General features: G+C 38.5%; 1 protein-coding gene across 4 annotated transcripts in view; it reads left to right on the top strand.

Annotated features, from left to right (window-relative positions):
- LOC139117469 (atrial natriuretic peptide receptor 1-like) overlaps positions 1–20,340 on the top strand; it is a 294,651-nt gene that overhangs the window by 227,018 nt on the left and 47,293 nt on the right. For all 4 annotated transcript variants that reach the window (XM_070680595.1, XM_070680593.1, XM_070680592.1 and 1 more), the window contains exons 2-4: positions 3,373–3,692; positions 7,433–7,568; positions 9,200–9,294. In XM_070680595.1, the coding sequence (XP_070536696.1) occupies positions 3,373–3,692; positions 7,433–7,568; positions 9,200–9,294 (551 nt within the window). The remainder of the gene's footprint in view (positions 1–3,372; positions 3,693–7,432; positions 7,569–9,199; positions 9,295–20,340) is intronic.

Consider the following 20,340-nt stretch of genomic DNA (forward strand, 5'->3'; position numbering starts at 1 on the left):
ACCTTACTATGCTAAAGGGGTTTCATTGGAACGTGGTTGTTCGAAGTTTCCTGAGTTTGTCTCCCTCGAGATACTCGTTCCAAGCGGTGAAGTTAAACGGATACAACAACAGCCATTGAAACGTTGGCCGCTTAGCGACAGACGTTGATGCAGAAATACATCGATTTGTGTAACGATTAACTTAAATGCGTTGATATTATCTGAGACCACGTGCATCTTATCTGAGAAAATTGCTTAAAACTGCTTTCTAGCATGTAATAAGTGGCAGGTGCAATCGAATAGTGTCTGCATACGTTTCAAAAATTATCACGCTTTTGCCCATGGTTATACCTTATTTTAATGAAATAGAACAGGTGACGCCCTTGAAAGCGCTATTGATAATAGACTGCGTGAAAGGCAAGCTGATTATCACATGAAGTTTTTCACAGACACGGAAATTCTCTTTTGCACACGATTGTGTCGGAATTGCCCGTTTATGCAGCCTAGTTGCCGCAGTATCTCTCTTCGTTATGTTGCTGTTATCTCTGTCGCTGGAGAGAGAGAGAGAGAGAGAGAGAGAGAGAGAGAGAGAGAGAGAGAGAGAGAGAGAGAGAGAGAGAGAGAGAGAGAGAGAGAGAGAGAGAGACAGAGAGAGACAGACAGACAGACAGACAGACAGACAGACAGACAGACAGACAGACAGAGTTAAACCAAGCTACTGTTCTTGTTACATGTTTGCCCTTCGATGATCAGGTTTAACTATCTTCAATATCGAACCGAATGATAGTATCACATGCATACACTGTACGGGTCTTATCTGCACATATATTATTCCATTTCGTCCAAATCTGCCATATTATAGCTATGATTATGAACGACGTTGGTGTAGATGTCTCTTAATGTCCATTAAGGAAGCAGTTTGGAGGAAAGATCAGAGAAAAGATTAGAGTTTGATCAAAATGGTAATTAGACGCTTGCCTAATATCTGGAAATATTAAAGAACGGTGTCAAGGGAGTATTACATTCGTTTAGCGGTATCTTTGCTTTAGATAATACATCCATCAGATTTTAGACACGATCAATTATATAATCGCTGCAGCTTGTGAGTTTCTTCAAGTTTTAAACTAACAGTGTCGAATGCAAAGTAGGTGCCAAGATCCTCACAGGTCAACTGTTATGTGTCCACCCGCAATCTCATCGGTTGATTTTTCGTAAATTGGCAATTACGTATATACTGGGCAAGTCAAACACTGATGCTCAGGGATTCGACCATCAAACCGTGTTACTATACACCTGATGTAATTTACAAAGCTGCTGTTTCACATGAATGTTGGCTTTGGCAACCAACTGTAGTAGATAACCTTGTTTGAGAGCCTTAAACCAACCGTGTAAATTACAATATGCAGGCATAACCGATATTCAGAGCGAGGTATAGACTGGTCGTTTCACATGATGCAAACTTGACCCTCAGGTTAACAAAAGATGTTTTCGTTCTAAAAGCGTAAGTCATTAGTGTACGATGTAAACAAGGCTTGTCGTTTCAGACTCCCATTGAAGTTATAATGTGAACTGGTACAACGTCTTTTGTGTGCCCTGCACCCAATTAACCGTCTTTAGCGAAGACGCAACACAACTATCCTTCAAGGAATGTTGAACCATTGTCTAGTGAACAATAGCCAATTGTAAAGGGTTTTCCGTTTTAATGACCATGTCTAAGCACTCATATTCCGAGGCTCAAATTGTCCTCCCTCCAGTCAATTATTTGTCTTAATTATTCATCATTTACATCTGATCACAGCATCCACCCACAGATATCGAGTGAGAAAATCAGAAATTAATTACTCCATGTACTGAACGTAGTGTTTGACGATTAGTTATCGACTTTTTTTTGTTCTGCGAAGGTCATAATTAGATCGATGGATGGATTACGGACTGTTTAATCCGACATCTGCGTCAGGTCTTGCTGAGCAAAGTGCAATGTCCTGTTTCGTTTTCTACTTAATATTCAAAGTTCATGTTGACTCATTGATAAACGCTACTTTGTCTATTGTTGCAATTCATTGACCAATAATTGCACTTTAATTAATTTCTATGATTGCAGTCTTTATGTTGTGATTACTGTGAAGTATGTGAAGTGATGAAGTTTTTAGCCCACTCATTATTTGACTCGGGTAATGCTAAACGTGTTGTTGTAGCTAGGTGTTTCGTCCTTGTGGGTCATGTGTTTCGTCACCTGTAAGAAAGGAATAGCAAGATCAAGACGGAAATACCCGTAATTACTCCATGGAGGTGAAATTTATCACCATGGTTACACTAACGAGAAGGAGAGAGTTCAAGTGATAGAGGCTGTGCTTGCTATTTATATAATGTTCACGGGGGAGAATCCTCGTACATGTCGTTTGATCAAAAGTTGTACATAATATGAAGGTTATGGATCACTAAAAGCCTAAATTGCTTCGAATTCAGGCTCTAATCCTGGCGTGTAAGCATCTACTTAATCAACTAGAAACTTATCTGTAAACCTTAGAGGACTGAAGTCAAACTCATCACCCTGCGTAGACATCTTGAATAATGCATTCTGGGAAATATCAAATATCCGAATAATTCAGATTGGTAAGAAGTAAATTTAATTGAAAGACTTATCAATTGAAAGACATAGTTTTTTTAAAGAAAAAGAATCCATCGTTTACACAGTTGATCGGTTTGATCGCTGTAAGTGAACTTAAAACTCTATAATGTGGCGAGAAAGACCTTCTGTGGTGTCGAGTTGAGGGCAATGAAGACAGTCACCAAAATACATTACTTATCAATTCATAAATATTAGCATGATTACAAGGAATTCATGATAACAAACTACGTCTACACATATTTACGCGGGATAATATTATCCCATGAAGCAATGCACGGTCAGTTGTACAGGAGTCTTTGAAATTAATTCTGCAGTCATCTAACCGCACTGTAGGTCTCTCAAGCGTCTCAAAGTTATTTGAAAGATTCAGCATATGCTATAGAGCCAGCGCCATCCCTAATCATCTCACTGGCATTACTAAAGATGTCTCGTTCTAAGCCGCATCTCCATATTGTACAATTCAGTCATCTCTTTCGCTGCAGGGCAAAGATATCAAATTTTCCTTCACTGCATCACGTTCTCCTTTCATTAAAACCTGCCTCTCCCCACCGTTTCTCTCAGCGTGATGTACTCACCGTACTTTCACCAATCACGCTCTCTATTTCTAGCATTGCTATCATTTCAAGGAAAAGAAGGAATTTTTGCTTGTTACAAGCATGTTCGGATTGAAGCTGAATCAATTCACACCCACAGGAATTCCAAGTCTCCTTAAAGTGTAAACACGTGTCACCCATTGCATCTTTGTATTCTTCCCTTGATTTCAGTTGTGGTGATATGTGCCTCTGGAGAAGCAGTTCGCGAGATAATGCTGGCAGCCCACGACCTGGGAATGACCAAACCAAACAAGGATGGCCATGCCGAGTATGTTTTCTTCAATCTGCAGCTCTTTGATAGCGCTTACTTTGGTAGCGTTGGCTGGAAGAAGGGCGATGGACGTGATGAAGATGCGAAACAGGCCTACCGTTCATTAATGACGCTGGCCCTTAGGAAACCAGACACACCTGAGTACGAAGATTTCGCTAACGAAGTGAAGAGACGGGCCCTTGCTGATTATAGTTTCGACTACGACAAGGAGGGCGAACACGTGAGTAGTCTATAGTTTATCCGTCCTATACACTGTCAAACTAAGAAAGAACTGAAGCTGTATACGAGTATTGAAATATTGTACTGTTACCTAGTAACGGTTTCTAGGTAACGGCAATAACTATACATAACAATCAAGGGTATTTTGTAATTTGTAATTTATCTGAAACTGGCGCCCTAAGTACATCTGCGTCACATTTACTAACTTTTTGACTGATATCCTGCATACGTCATATCAGAGGACGTTGGCAGCTGAAGCTATCATTTATAATTTTCAGTATTCAGTACATATATAAACACACACACACACACACACACACACACACACACACACACACACACACACATATTTATATTTGTATATATATATGTGTATATATATATATATATATATATGTGTGTGTGTGTGTGTGTGTGTGTGTGTGTGTGTGTGTGTGTGTGTGTTTATATATGTACTGAGTACTGAAAATTATAAATGATAGCTTCAGCTGCCAACGTCTTCTGATATGACGTATCTGTGTGTCTATATATATATATATAATATATATATATATATATATATATATATATATATATATATATATATATTTAAAAACTATCTACTGTTGATTGACCAATCAGAGTGCTCAATTCAGGGTGCTTTATCTACTCGTAAAGCCTTGGTCACCAAATTCCAGAAATGAATGACAGCTCCGTAGTAAAGTACTGTCCAATCAAAAGTGAACATGTCATATTCTGTAGACATCTGGTACGTTTTAATATTCAAATTTGGTAAAACAGCGGAAACCAGCTGCAAAACAAAATCTGCTGTGCCCTAGGGCATTTAGATAATGTGCCCTAGGGCATTTATAGGATGTTCCATAACATTGGAAGGCTATTTCACAAATAAAAGTTTTAATTCATATCCTAAACATGTTACATTGACAAAGGGGACGGTTGACGTAAACACATCGAAAACGAAAATATATCAGTTAGGGGCGATAGTTTTTAAGTCGGATAAAACCCTCGTACTCGGGCTCTTCTGGTATATAAAGTCCAACCCTACGATAAAATGTCTCGGCCTGCGGCCTCGACATTTTATCGTTGGGTTGGACTTTATATACCAGAAGAGCCCTTGTACTCGGGCTTTATCCTATACATATATTCGGATATATATATTCGGATAGTTTTCAATAAACATTAACAATCAATAAACATTACAATTCCTCCAGTGGATTCCGAAAACTAAAGACACGTTATTGCAGACAGGAGATTGGTAAATGCTAACCATAGAGATATAAAATAATTGCAACACGTGACGACGGCTTTTACTTCAAATTTTGCAGGTAAAGCTACTCAATGAATGGTAGTCTGTTTTGATGTTTCATAGAGCAACGCTGTGCGTACGCGTGATTAACGTTTTATGCAAAATACTTGAATGAACTGCATTTAGTTTTCTTTGAGTAGATAATGATGAAAGCAGCCCTCTAGGTCATATTGGCGGTCTCGAAAGTTGTCATAAATTTTATTTCAGAATAAAGCGTTTTTTCTGTCGGTGATCAAAATCATCGATCCGATGTTGATCGTGATGACAAGCGGTTAGCTCTGTGGAGTGGTAACCGCGCTGGTACATCATTGCCCCAATCATGATAACAGCACTCGAGTTGATGTGTAACAACCACTACCGGATATTGAAATACTCTCATACCCCTCACCGTCAGAGTTTCAAACGGCGTTGTATCGAAATCGCTCTCTCAAGTGATACTTCCATGAAAAATTCATGGCGGTTCAAGGACTTGTCTCAGTTTCTTCTGCGTCGAACTTCATGAATTGGGTATCGCTCAATTCTACTCACCTGAAGGCAGTCAGAGTCGTAGCTTGTTTGCCTCAGACGACTACCGTACTGCGCGCATGTGTAGTCGTCCGAGTGATAGGAAAACGACTGAAAGCAAAACTGATATCTTTAAACGCTGTTTTCTCATTAGCGCCTCAGCGTTACAGAGATTTCATTCCTTTCCGCGGAAAGTGATTGATGACGTCGATCTTCACCGACGAAGCAGGGAAAAAAGCCAGATTGCACTACGGAAAATTGAATGGAGACTAAAATAGACAGGAGCTTGACAAATCACTCGATTGTCTGTGTGTCTTCTATCAGTCATTCTTATTTTCTAATTTTTCTTCAACCTGCATTATGCTGTACTCACTGACAGTAAGAATACTTTAAAATGTCAAATGTTCAGAAAACGAAGAATGCACAATACAGCCATTCCTAGAAGTATTTCAGATTTCTTGAAAGATGTAGGAAAATAGATTTTTCTACAAACTGAATAATCACAGAGAAGGGCGTACGGAGCCCGTAGCCATTTTGAATATCAAATATTATTTGCTGTGAACAATATGACTTTCGCATTTCAACATTGCACTGTAGCTCTATTTTTACAGTATTCATGTAACTAAAGCCTCGTTCATTCTTCTGAAGTCAGAATATTTTTATTTACTTGTGTCTTATTCTAATTTGTAGTCCTTATCCTAAATATCTAAAATTATTGGCTGAATTGCGATTCTTATAGGTCTCCGAGGACCCATGGCTTCTGAACCAATCGTTGGTACAAAACTAGCTGAAACAATTCAAATGATTGCACTAAAACGAAAACCCGACAACAGCTACTTTAGGATTGTAGATGCAAAGGAGATGCAAACAGAGTTGGTTTATGTGACGTTTTTAAAGAAATCGCTCGTGCCGCCCTTTATGATAATCCAAAGACAATATATTTTTACTGAATATGATTTTAGATTTCGCAATGTCATAAGTGTTGTAGATAATGTATTACTTATTGTAGTTACTTGAAAGAGATATACCTAAGCGTTCAGAGGAGATTTTGGCAAAACCTGCAGGTGAAATCAGAGTTTTGACAAGTCGAGAATACGAGCCGCAGTAGGAATTTACAGCACGGTGACACCCCTGGTGACAGTGATTCAGAAAAATAGACGCTAGATTAAGCAGACGTCCGGGAATTGCAACCCAGAAATCGTTTCAACAAAGCGGATCGATAAAGTTAATGAATTTATAGCATATCATTTCGATGATCCAGCCGACTTTATTGATTATTCGCACGTCGTAAATTACCTTGGCTAAACAGAACTCCAACAGAAAGGATTAATTAACGAGACGTTTATTACTACAATGTTTTTATAATTCCTCTCTTTGTTGGAAAGTTCACGAAGGCACTTTTAGAGTGGAATAACAGGAAACCTAGATTCTGTCACGTCAAAATTGTCGCAGCAAAGTTACTGCGCTACTCTGATCGTTTTCGCTGTCAGTCGCTTCGTAGTGAAACGTCAGTGAAAGTCATTGGTCGAGTTCAAATCGTCTTTCCTTTAAGTCAGTCAATCAAAAAATTAAAGCTGGTTGATACAAATATTATATCCCTCATGCAAAACAAGTCGTTGATGTTAGCCTTTGGACACTTAGAAAGATTAGAAAATTAAAACAGCCAGCAGGGAGTTGCAGTGCGTTTGACCAGTACACATTGAAAATATCGGGCAACTGTAGGTAATCCAACTCATCTGTGTACTTGTTCTGCAGAAGAATATTTGAATTATTTGCCATGGTGCAATATTTTCGCGCCAGCAGGTGCAGCTCGCAAAGGACTTTCCAATCCCAATCCAGCTTGCCCCAAGTGAATTAAAGATTTGTTATCTCTGTAATGCAGAGTGAAGTGTACATCTCTAGTGAATGTTGCCCTATTACCATTCTTTCAGGTCAACAGCTTCGTTGGCGCGTTCCACGACGCAGTCTTGTTATATGCTCTGGCATTAAATGAAACCCTGGCAGCCGGTGGTAGCCCACGTGATGGAGAAGCTATCACGCACCGCATGTGGAACAGGACATTTCCAGGTAGGAAAGTTCCCTTATCGCCGCAAGAGAGGTTTGTTTGAACAACGTCTAATAAGATTAATAAGGTGCGTGTACTGGCATGTTGCGTTTTTCAATCTCTACTGACCAGAGGGCACGCAAAATGGATAAATTCTACTCCATGATGTGTGTTATCGAAGAGGCAAATTTCTCCTTTTCTTCGTGTTTGTAAGCATGCATCAATTAAATACCATACCTGTAGATTATATGTGTATGTCAGAAGTACTGTTTGTGTATGTTAGAAATCATCCCGAGGCAGTGACAAAGTCGTTGTTGAAGTTCTTAAAGCGCAACACGTCGCATCCATCAACAAAATCCTTCCATCCATCTCGCAAACATGACGACACAAAACACAAGTGCACAAAGGGTTAAACAGATAGACAAATTGGCAGCCTGATTGACTCACTACAACACATAGAATTACACGACGACGGGCACTCAATTTCTTCGCGTAAATTGGCTTCACCAGCTTCAAAGATTTGTGCCCGTTGGACACATCACGAGCTCCGGAATTGGCTTCCTGTGCTGTTCCTGTTAACTTTGTCTTGCGTGTCTGTTCGTCGCGCGGCAAAGTTCCTTTCTTGACGCCAATGCGTGCTAGAGTGCATAACAAGTGGGTCAAAGGACGAAAGTAGCGTGAGAGACAGTTGCTAAATTACACAAAGTTCCACTGAAAATGTCACATGTAAATCAGTTTTCGAACACCCTTTCCAGAGCAAAACGTGTAGAGGGAACGATCCATCAGGAAGCGTGAAGTCGCTTGGAGATTTTTCTCTGTTGATTGATGAGAGTTTAGTATTGCTCTGTGATTACTCTGCTCAAAGCGTGCAATGTTATCAAGAAGCTGTGCATGCGTACTTCCGAATCTAGATACATAATAATGGAATAATAAATTTTGTATGGTTTGCCATCATAACATGCTGCAACAAAATATCAATTTAACCCTTTCTCTGAATCCACAGTTTACTAGTATAAATCACGATAAACCAATCACCGCATTCAGTGGCGAAAGTGACGTCAGCAAATATGACTCTCTCAACTACCCAGCTGAAAATTGACATGTTCAAATAATTGTGTTGCCGTGTACCCTTCATGTAAACATACGCTCAGTTCTGTAGGCCGTTTGAATATAACTATTCGGAACTGACCTATTTCAAGATTATTTCTGATCTTCCATATTTTGAAATTGCTTGCGTAAAATCCTGCGTCCCTGCTGAATTATTCAAACCCGCTTACCATTTCTCTTTGAATCGCAAATATCTGGTGTCTTGCCCGTGTCTCTTACTCGTATGGCTTGTTTTCACATAATGGTAAGTCGACCGACCCTGAAATAAGTCACTGTATCAAAGAAAATGTAATAACGCCCGAAGGAAGAGCCACGGAAGCCGTGCATTATAAATATGACATTAAGGAGAAACCTGGAAAATGTCATACGTTGACTGGGGACAAACACATCTCAGAATAAATATCGTGAGGGAAAATTGACACTAATGATGTGCCGCTCTTTTTCCCTGTTGTTGTTCATCCCTCAGCATTGTTTTTCTTCTGAGATTACCTGAGGTCTGAGGAAACTGTAAGCCATTATTGATTTATTTGTCATGATTTGCCTCTAGGTATAAGTGGTAACGTTAGCATCGATGAGAATGGTGACCGAGATGCCGATTACTCCTTGCTTGAAATGACAGATATCGAAAATGGAACGTTCACTGTGAGTATGCGCCAACCAATCATCCAACCTCTTAAATATTTTACGTCAATTCATAAAAATTTACCTAACAATATGCGCAGTTTTATCCTAGACGTTTATCAAGCTCATCTAATTATTTCATGGCCACGCGAGACTGTATTTACCATATTTTACAGTCTTGAACAAATATTATCAATAGCCACACCTACCTAACTTTATGTCTACCTTTAAAGCGTTCCAGAGATGAGTGCTTCTCAAGGAACGTATTTCTCAATCGATTTTAACTTTCCATCGAAAGATTAAATTTCTATTTGTTGTATCTTTTGACTGGTTTTCCATTATTTATGCTTTTTCCACTCAAAAATTATGTCGAGATCGCCCGGGGCTGATGATCACCTTGTCAACACACACTGCCTGTATGCAATGCCGAGTGATATTGCAAATCTGTAATTGAATTTCGTGCAGACTTGAATTCATTTCTCGACAATGACATTGCATACAACACACAATGTGTTATGTTTACTAGGCGAATACCCTGTATATCAACATACTTGTAAGAGATTAAGAAAAAATATACTGGTTGTCCAGAACAGAAATGATGCAAATATCATCAAATATAACAGCTATATGGTCTCTTTTACTCCCCAAAATCTTTGATTATAAAACTCAATTTTGGAGTCACTATATAGATTTACAGTTCTTTGCACTTCACAAGAAGGAAAAAACGTGAAACACTGAGTAATACTACTCACGGCAGTTTCTGTTCCCGCCGAGATCCACACAGGTAATGATGCTGGAAATAACGCTATGGAGCTGTCAACCATTCTCATCTTGAATTTGCGAATAATTTTGACAAAATATCAATCACGGATGATTATAGTATATGGATTATCGTCAATGCTGAGCACATCTCGGCGTAGTCTATAACAGGTAGAAAATTATTTCTTATCAGAGAATTGTCACCAGATCTTATCTTTTATAGATATCTCTGATAGACGCTGCCATTAAGAATGTCGAGTAGGTTTCATAAATTGTCAATTCTTCCATGCATATCTTGTATCCAGATCTTAAAATTAATTTTACCGGATTTTTAATGTGTTGAATAGATCGACCCCGGCATACACATTCATAACATTCATAAAATTTAAGTAGATGTAAACAAAATTAGAATGAAACTTGATACTCCCTTCTGTCTGTCATTCATACGCAAAGCGAGCACTTAAGTTTGATGTCATCATATTTTCGTAAGAATCAATAAAATTGCTTAGATGGTGTAGCGCGTAGAAGATGGATGGAATTGATTACGCGGACAGCTGAAGTGATTTGCCCTGAAAATCTGGTGAAACGACAAATATGGGAAAATGCGAGTAATGCATACGCCCTGCTGCGGCAAAGTGTCGTGCGGAGATCGAATCTAATCTCATCCTACTGCTTACAACACATACCATTGCTGTCTAGGATAATGCTGCCTAATGTAGGCAACTTCCCGACCGGGGTTCATCGCCCATACCACTCGGGCTTAGTGGAAGGACTTCGATTGCTAATATCTGACAACTTGAAGGGCCCAATCCCTGTTAGAGATGAAATGAAGCCAAAGTACAGCTCACTTATCGCGCCTGCTGAGTGTTCCGTCATCGCCCACACTCACGCAAACGTTGAGGAGATTCGACCCTCCAAATAAAAAAGTAATAGTTTCGTTGGCTACCAAATCATGCAATGTATTGATTGAAATAACAAACTCCACAATGGCTTGACATCCAATTTCTGTGTCCAGGCGACGAACGATAAATAAAAGCGCTTTTCTCGAGAATTTTATATACACAGGAACTCTATTAATCTTACACACTTTAAATGCTACGCACACATTGACATTGAACGGATTTTTTCCTCCCTAAATTCATCAATACTCCATTTCTTTATTGACAAGTTGAGCAAATAGCCACAGTTTTGAAGGAGAATTTTAATAATGAATTCCGAGTTGCTGTGCAAACTGGAATTTCCAGTCGCGTTTACTGAAATGTTCAAACTTTGTTGCGACAATAAAATCTTCAACGTGTTAGTTCCAACCCTTTCCTTTTGCTGTTGGCCACTAAGGAGAGAGAGAGAGAGAGAGAGAGAGAGAGAGAGAGAGAAGAGAGAGAGAGAGAGAGAGAGAGAGAGAGAGAGAGAGAGAGAGAGAGAGAGAGAGAGGGGGGAGGGAGAGAGGGAGGGAGGGGAGGGAGGGAGGGAGGGAGGGAGACAGAGACAGAGATAGAAAGAGAGTAGATAGAATCATTTTTCCACGATGTATACGGTAGCTTCATGTTTTTCAACTTTGACCTTTGCAGTGCATGATAGAATATGCGAAGTGCATATGAATTATCTCAGCGTCTCACTCTTAATTCTTTTAGCGCAAGAAGAGAGTGTGTTACCGCGAAAGTTTGTGACACTTCAGCCAATGCTGCGTAAAAGTTAGCGATTTTTCGTACAAAGGTGTGAATGAATTGTGCCTCCTGCAGAGGTTTAATCAGTATCCCCTATCTTTCAGAATTTATACGCAGTTTTTTTTATAAAAAAAAAAAACGTTTTTCAAACGGAGAGCAAACGCACTCCGTACTTGACCCATCTCTGTGATTGCGAAAGGCTTTTGATGGCGAAGAAACGAAATGAAAATTTCCGATATCAGCGTTGCAGCTCATAAATTCAAAATTTACAGGCGGTGCATTATAAAAACCTGGATGTAGTAATAATTCTTTATTTAATATCGAGATGTTTCTGGCATTTTTATCGATGTATACATAGGCATCTTGGTCATATGGTATTAATATTCCATCAATTGTCGCATCAGATATATAAATCCGCGAAATCGCCGACATGACATCACAGATACACGAGAGGAAATAGATGCAATCAATTAAAAAATCACATGGCGCCCGCCAAATGCGACGCATATCTAGAATTCCCAGATGACTAATGACGACAACCAATCTGTTACTCCTTTGGGTATACAGCACTGTCCTTGGACATCGCTTCGCAAATCCTCTACAAAGGTCTTGCTGACACACTGAAGGTGTATCATTGCTATTCGGTTCACTTTAGACATGAATTTATTGCTGCTAGACAGTGAGTCAGACACAATTCGTTTGAGCTATATTGGCTTGAACGTAGAACTCCTCTCTGCATTGTAATAAAACACACGGGCAGATCAATTATGTGTAAATTACACGTGATTTTTTTGATTAAAATAATCGTACGCTACATGAATCAAATTAAGCTTACTTGGAGTTAAAGCTGTAATAGGTATACCTATCTCAACTGGAGTTATGAGTAGAATAGTGTCTTACCCTAAAAATTTCTTAAATACTCATAACAACATTATGCATTATATATACAATTTCAATCAGAATATCACATTCATAGGATATTACTTTGCGAAAAACAGAGCAGGAGATATTGAGGTATTTGAAACCATTTGCAACTCACTTCCTTATTGTTTTTCATTAAATTGCGATTTCCCATGGAAAGAAGTGGTTTGTGGCAATTAGACACAAGTATCGCCACAATTACTTGATTTTACCAATGAATAACTTGACGCTGAAAATCGACAAGATTTCCAATTGATAGCATGTTTAAATATGGTAAACAATGAGCTATGTAGATATTACATCTCTCGTCAACAGAGTCAACAATACAATAAACGCTCCTGTGCCTTTTCAATGTAAAATGTGAAATGCCTGAAAACTTGGTGCTTCTTGATGTGTTTATTCTTTTCCATGCCTTTTCAAATTCTTGGCAAAACAGTCACTGAATTGTGGAAGATAATCTGATTTTCGAAATCTTCGTCCGTTGCAAATGTCCTGTCATTATTTCGGAATGTTGTTTCGTAGACAACGGTATCACGTGACATTATAGTCAAATGTGTACAGCCGTAACACTGCTATTATTTCCGAAGAGGGTCGGAAACATGGTTATGCTATTTATCGGAGAATTAAGGAGAAGGTTCCCCAATTTAGACATTTTTGTGCTGTACAATATCAACAGACGTCGACATTTTTATTCACAGTGAGGGAGTGGACATAAATTACAGGGGGGGTGGGCCGGTGTTTTTTGGGGGTGGGTCGCCATTTTTCGCGCAAGCATTTTTGAAGGGTCATAAAATTTTGTGCAAGCCTATGGGGGAGGGTCACCTTTTTTCATGCATCAAAGCTGAAATTGCATGTGCACGTATCGAAAAATATGGAATACTGAAAAAAGAAAAAAATACCTCCTGGCACTTTCATTGTCTGCCATTTCCATTTTCGGCGCGCCCTTCGGGCGCAAATTTCAGGTATAATAAACAATGTATTGATGATCCAAGCAGCCACATTGATTTAAGTTGTCATGATTTCTACTTATTCAACTCCTCTATTGTGCATAACTGTCCCCTATAATGACTCTTTCAATAACAATTTGGGAGATCACTTATTTACCATCATTCTCCCATTGACAATACATTGGGTATAGGTTGGTGTCAAACGTTCATGTCGCTGTATGTACTTTTTTATTTTTTGAGGACATTGACAGAATACAAACTATTCAGAATAGTGCATAGTGTCATCAATAACAACTGGAAGCTTCAGGTCGAACAACTTTGACAATTTAGGATCAGATAACCTATGAGTTATTTGTAGTTTCCTCATAGCGTACAATGTATAGTGAATCAACATTTCGGTGAAATTCCAAAATCAAATTTCCTGCACAACCATTGACTTGAAACCACTCTAGTCTAATCATGAATATTAATACTAATAATTAGGTGTATATAAATGCGCAGGTTTACCTAGTTTTGTATTGGAAAAAAATTATTCATAGTTTCATCATAGCCTACATGATGTATAGTGAATCAACATTTCGGTGAAATTCCAAAATCAAATTTCTTGCACACCCATTGACTTGAAACCACTCTACTCTAATCATGAACATTAATACCAATAATCAAGTGTACATAAATGCACAGATTTTCCTATTTTTGTATTGGAAAAAAATTGTTAATAGGGTTTCATCATAGACTGCCATGTATAATGAATCAATATTTCGGTGAAATTCCAAAATCAAATTTCTTGCACACACATGGACTTATAACCACTCTAGTCTAATCAAGAACATAAATATCAATAATCAAGCATACATAAATACACAGATTTGCCAAGTTTTGTATTTAAAAAAAATTATTCATAGTTTCGTCATTGACTACAATGTATAATGGATCAACATTTTATGCGAAATTCCAAAAACAAAGTTATTGTACACAGATGCACGTGTTACCACCCTCTTCTAATCAAGCACAATTATGTCAATTATTCAGGGTCCATATATGCACAAATAGTGCATATTTTTAATTCTGAAAATTTTTTTTTACAGTTTTGTCATAGACTCGTTTGTATAGTGGATCAACATTTTGATCGAAATTCCAAAATCAAATATCTTGTTCACATGTGCACTTGTAAACAACCCATGCTAATCAGTCTATCTATATCAGTTAATATTATATAGGGCTCAGCCCTTGGTGTCGCGCCAGGGGTTATTAAAGATTGGCAATGTTATTTGTATTGGTTCATGATAAACTGTAATTGTTACTTCATAAACGTTTATATGACAACTACCGGTATGCCCAGTTTCCCTCTGATGAAAGCAGTTCACGTACGTACACGACGTCAAACCCTGCAGCAGGGCAGGTATAGATTTTCTGTAGCGTGTAAAAATTTCGGACAAAATTGGCAATTTTTACAATGATAACAGCCTATTGCGATAAACAAGGGACGTATTATGCAATCATTATCATTGCAATGGTAACCGCACTGCCCACCTTCCACTTGCAAGCTGAAAACTATAGCGTTCCGTCTAAAAAGTGGCAATTTTTGAATCTAATTATTGACACAGGGGCGCTCTTCTATAATTCAATCCAGCATTCTTTGCGTATGCTCCGTTCATATGCACGACAGTTTTCTCCCTTTATCTATATTAACGATATTTTGTATCAGCGACAATGTGCATAATAACGTTTACTGGCTAATAAAAGAGGTATATTTTATAAAAGGCATGTTATATAATAGTAATTTGTTTCCTTTTGTTTATTTACGAGTACTCAAAAAAAAAAACATGGCGGCGCCCGTGAAAGAAGGGTACACTTCCGGTTACTCGCATAGTATATTATGAATAAGCGCATGCGTAGTCAGTAAGCCGCTGGCGCGACTATTAAACATCTATAGATGAACATTTGTTGCTAGTTTTATACTGGAAAATACACGTTCGTAGTTTTCTTATAGTCTACCATGTATAGTGAATCAACATTATCAATGAAATCTAAAAATTACATTTTTTGTACAGGCATGCACTTTTTACCTGCCACTTCAAGCAAAATACATTTACATGAATTATCACACACACATATGATTTGATATTTTTTGGACAACGCGTTATATCGACCACATTTTGCCTTCCTTTCGGGAGGGCGACTTAAAAAGTATAGCAAGTCAGAAGGGGGTCTTGAACACATTGCGGGTTTGTTGGGAGGTATTGAGTAACATGGGAGGGTCACTTATTTTCATGCACGGATAAGGGGGAGGGTCACTAATTTTTGTGCATGAACTTTTGAAGGGTCACTATTTTTGACGCAGCGGTGTTTCAAAAAACACCGGCCCGACCATCCCCCCGGGTAATTTATGTCCAGTCCCTGAAATGTCCTAAAGTTTTAAGGTCAGAGAAGTGATTTCATCTTACAACAGAAAGACAGTTCACAACTTCTGAAATATGCCAGGGATAATATAATAACATGGAATATTAGCAACTTGTCACATGATTCTTCAAATGGTAAGATATATAACTTGATTTTGATAGTTTCTCGAAACCATAATTAAATTTTGGTTTGGCGTATGATTCGAAAATACAATAGCCTTTTTTAAACTTGGAAGTGACAATAATTAAACACAGTTATATGATTATATCAGTTTATTGTCAGTTTTATTCATAATACTTGATGTCATCGACGGTGTGTAAATATCAACGAACCATCCATTGACCTGTCTAATGTTCGCTACAATAGCCATGTGTGGGCTATGCTTTGCCATATCGTGACATTTCATAAGAACGTGGGATTTTCTTTTCGCGTTTGTAATCTAAAAATGCGAGCAACGCCGCGTCGAGTTACGCATAGCCGGAAGGGTTTTCCGTTTTGGAAAGTTTGCATAAATATGCTCCTACTTTGGAAGAGAACGTCAACCGTTAGGATTTGAGTATGATGGCGTCACCCGAGGTACGCAATGTGTGTCTCCAACCTCATGCGAGGCACCTCTGCTCATGTCCTATATGACCAAAAAATTTAATCAGTGCATTATCTAATGGATAGTGAATAGTAATTTATTAGTAGAAGAGATCCTACACAGTAGTAATTTGCTCACCTTCATAGTCCTCGGGATAGTAATCCCATAGAAACACTGCATTCTTTTATTGTTGTTCTCTTGTTTACGGATGAAAGTCCATTATCGGTTAGTTTGGAATTAATCGCTAGAGGTGACACCATCTTGGTACACCCAAATCAAACTCCCCGAACTCTATTTTCAATTTGGGTAATTACGTGAATTAATCTCCCTGGAGTAACCTTGTTTATCTCCTCTGTCGTTCTTATTCGTTCAAGTAGTATTTTTGCACAATTATTTCACCGTGTTTTCCTGCAACGCTTTCTCAAATGCGGGAATGGATGTCACCAGGGTCTTATCTAACTACCCATCAGCAATCAGCCACGTTGTATGCAAAGTATCTAAATGTAAACCACTCAAGTTGTCTGGGTCGAGCAAAAGGTCTGTCTAACTTACTTCTCATACAAATTGTATCTTGTCGCATCCTCTGTGTGGAGATGGAGAAAACGAAGCCGTTAGGAGTTGACGATTGTGAAGAAGTTGTGTTGTCGTGTTGATTTTGTTATCGTTGACAGCGATGATGATGATGATGATGATGATGATGATGATGGTGCTGGTGGTTGTGGTTGTGGTGGCCATGGTGGTGCGGTCTCTGCTGTTGACAATTATGACAGTACAGAGGATGTCAATGATTATTCAGTATGTTAGTGCTGACCGTGACATTGAGAACAGTGACGCACAGCGAGTTGACCTATGCAGCAACAACATGTCGTGACTCGATAAATATGCCAAGTTTTTGCAGCTTCATGTCACAGGTATAGGCTTCACAAAACTTTTAAAAGAATCAAGAACTGATGCGGAATTCTTGTGAGTTCAAAAGGACATGTTATGAAAAAGGAGCATATAGCTGTATCTTCTAAGTTGACCTTATTTACGTTTAGAGAGATACAGCTTTGGTTGTTCAATTAACGTGAAGCTGGGAGGGCGAGTCAATATAGCTGACTCTGATAAGGAACGTCTCAAGGAAGAGAAGCTGTGGTACCTATCTCTTGCCATTCGCGTCACGGGGAAAGTTATTAAATAAAAGGTGCTAGTCAATTACAAGGCTGGCAAAGTATGATGTTATCGAGGTGGCAAAGGTACTTTCCAATTCTGGTTGATATCTCTGCCCAGGGCATTTTGGCGTCGATCTTGATAAAACAAGATAAGTATCAGGCACTTCTTGTCCTCCGAGTGGGAGTTTTCTACACGATTTACATGCAATGAAGTCGAGGTTTTCCATCTGAACGAAGCATCTGTTCGGTAGATAGGGCACGTAGTTTCGGTTTTATTCAAGGTAAGGGAACTGTCTAGTACTCCAGGCTTCTCGAACCTTATACATTTCAATTAATAATAAGACATATAGAGCGCGGTTTACGATTTCATTGCCACAAGATATGAAATTCGGCCACACGTGTGATCTCGATTTATTATTCAGGTTTATGTTGAGCACTAGTGTCCGTCTGACAATAGTTTCCATTTGGCCTACAGGTAATTACAATTCACTAGTCGGTAAAAATTTTAGTAAAAGAAATATAAGTCAATATCATCACGCTGATACGATACAGCGATGATTCAGTTTTAAAATGGAAATATATTTGTGTTATATAATTATGTGTGTGTATCATGTGAAGTTCATTTGTAGAAAAGTGAATTTGAGTATTCTGACTACAGGGATAGTGGGCAAATTGTCTCATTTCGATTCTCCTTAAGTAAACTGCAAGACTGTTGAGAGGTGCTTTCAATATCTAATGCAAACCAATGGCGCCCATCACAAGACGTGAACAATGAAAACAGTAAAATGTGCGATAAGTAGAGGTTGAATGCTGAAAGTACAGTAAGGTTGGTTCCTGAACACCAGGCCATTATGAATGAGTGCAGCTGTACATTCATGTCTTTGAAAAATCCCCTTCGTTTAGGAAAATAAAAAACACGTTGAATCATTCACTTTCGATAGCCACCACAACACTAGCTACCGTATTAAAAGGATTAATTGAATACACCTTTCAACTGGACTACCGAAAGCCCTTTAAATCCAGTAGATTTATTAATCCAGGTGGCGAGATTTTCAATACAGATACATCGGATGGCAATGTTTGTGAACAACGATATGAATTTTTACAAGAAATATACGCCGCAAAGGAACTCATCATCTGCCATGCGTTAACCCGCCTTAAGATGTTTCAAGATGTACATTCTTGTTAAATGCGTGACGCTACGGCCAAAGTACTCATAACTTATTCAAACCATTAGCTTGATGTGCTACCAGCTGAGCTCTTTTGTTTATTATCAGCCTTGCTTTGGAAACTCTCCTTACACGATTCTTTGAAATCAATTATTTGAAAGACGAATCAAGCCATCATAAAGCGATCACACATTTTGCTGACGAACGTACACCAATTAATCAATTGATCACTCTACCTAACCGACTAATGCGTTCTGGCCTTCCATGCTTACAAGTTAAGACTTTGGCGAAGTTCGCGAATGGACTCTTTCTCCTTCTACAACCCAATGCATGATTTATATTCCAGCGGCTAAATGAGTGTTACGCATGATAAAAAGTCTAAACTTACGTAGACGTCAACATAACGATATATATATACATCTAAATTAAACACCGTCTTGTGATCGTACTTCATTTTCATCCTCAAGGTGGATTCGTATCAAGCAAATGAAACGTAGTAAAGCTTTTCAATGAAATCTGGCCATCTCTTGACCTTTGACCCAGCATTACATCCCAAAGTATAATATCTTACCCTTATCAGTTATAGTTGTGTGTATCCAACGGTCAATAAGATGTTTCGACGGGAAGAAAAAACCCCATTCAAGGCCTTATTTAGACGAAGCTTCAGAAGCTTGTGAGGAAATCAAGAGCTGTGTCTCACCAACCGCCTTCGTCAAAGTGTCGTTGAGTTTCATGATATCATGTGACGACATCATTGTCTTACAGTAGTATATTGTACTTGTACTCGTCAAAGTTCAGCAGAATGGGTGTCTTCATGGATTGCATAAAGTACAATTTGTCGTTTATGCAAACGTTAGCATCTAATTTGTCCAAAGGCCTAGCAGCTGTAATTTTTTGTGATTTTTTCACAATCCTAGTTTTGTATATCAATTACAAGTTCTTGTTTTACTCTCAAAAAAATATTGAAACGTTCACTGTTTAGCTTGTCAACACAGTGTCAATGCAATGATGCACTGTTATTGTTTACATTTGAATTCTAGTCCGGACTAGAATTCACTTGTAAACAATAACAATTCAGCTCAAACATTTACAGGCAGGGTTGGCAAGCTGAATTCGACGTATCTCAGTATGCTTTAGAGAGCAGTACAAGAAACTGTGGTTGCCATGAAAAGAAAAACCAGTGAGAAAAAATCATCAAAATTACATCTGCTAGGCCTTAACGACTTGCTTAGTTGGCCAGGCAGATTGTCATTGACACTGTCACTTAAACATATTTGAAGTTGGTACAATTCATTTCAAAATTTCTGAAAAAGGGCGAAATCAGTCAAATATGATCGTTCAAATCCTGCAGCGCAAATTGAAACTACAGATAAATAACTAGACTTGTACGTGCTGTGTAAACGGCAAATCGTTCTTTATCACAACGTTCCGGAACATTTTTGATTATTCATAAATACAAAAACGTGTCTC

This window comes from Ptychodera flava, chromosome 18, assembly GCF_041260155.1.
Source record: "Ptychodera flava strain L36383 chromosome 18, AS_Pfla_20210202, whole genome shotgun sequence".
Classification (NCBI taxonomy): Eukaryota; Metazoa; Hemichordata; class Enteropneusta; family Ptychoderidae; genus Ptychodera; species Ptychodera flava.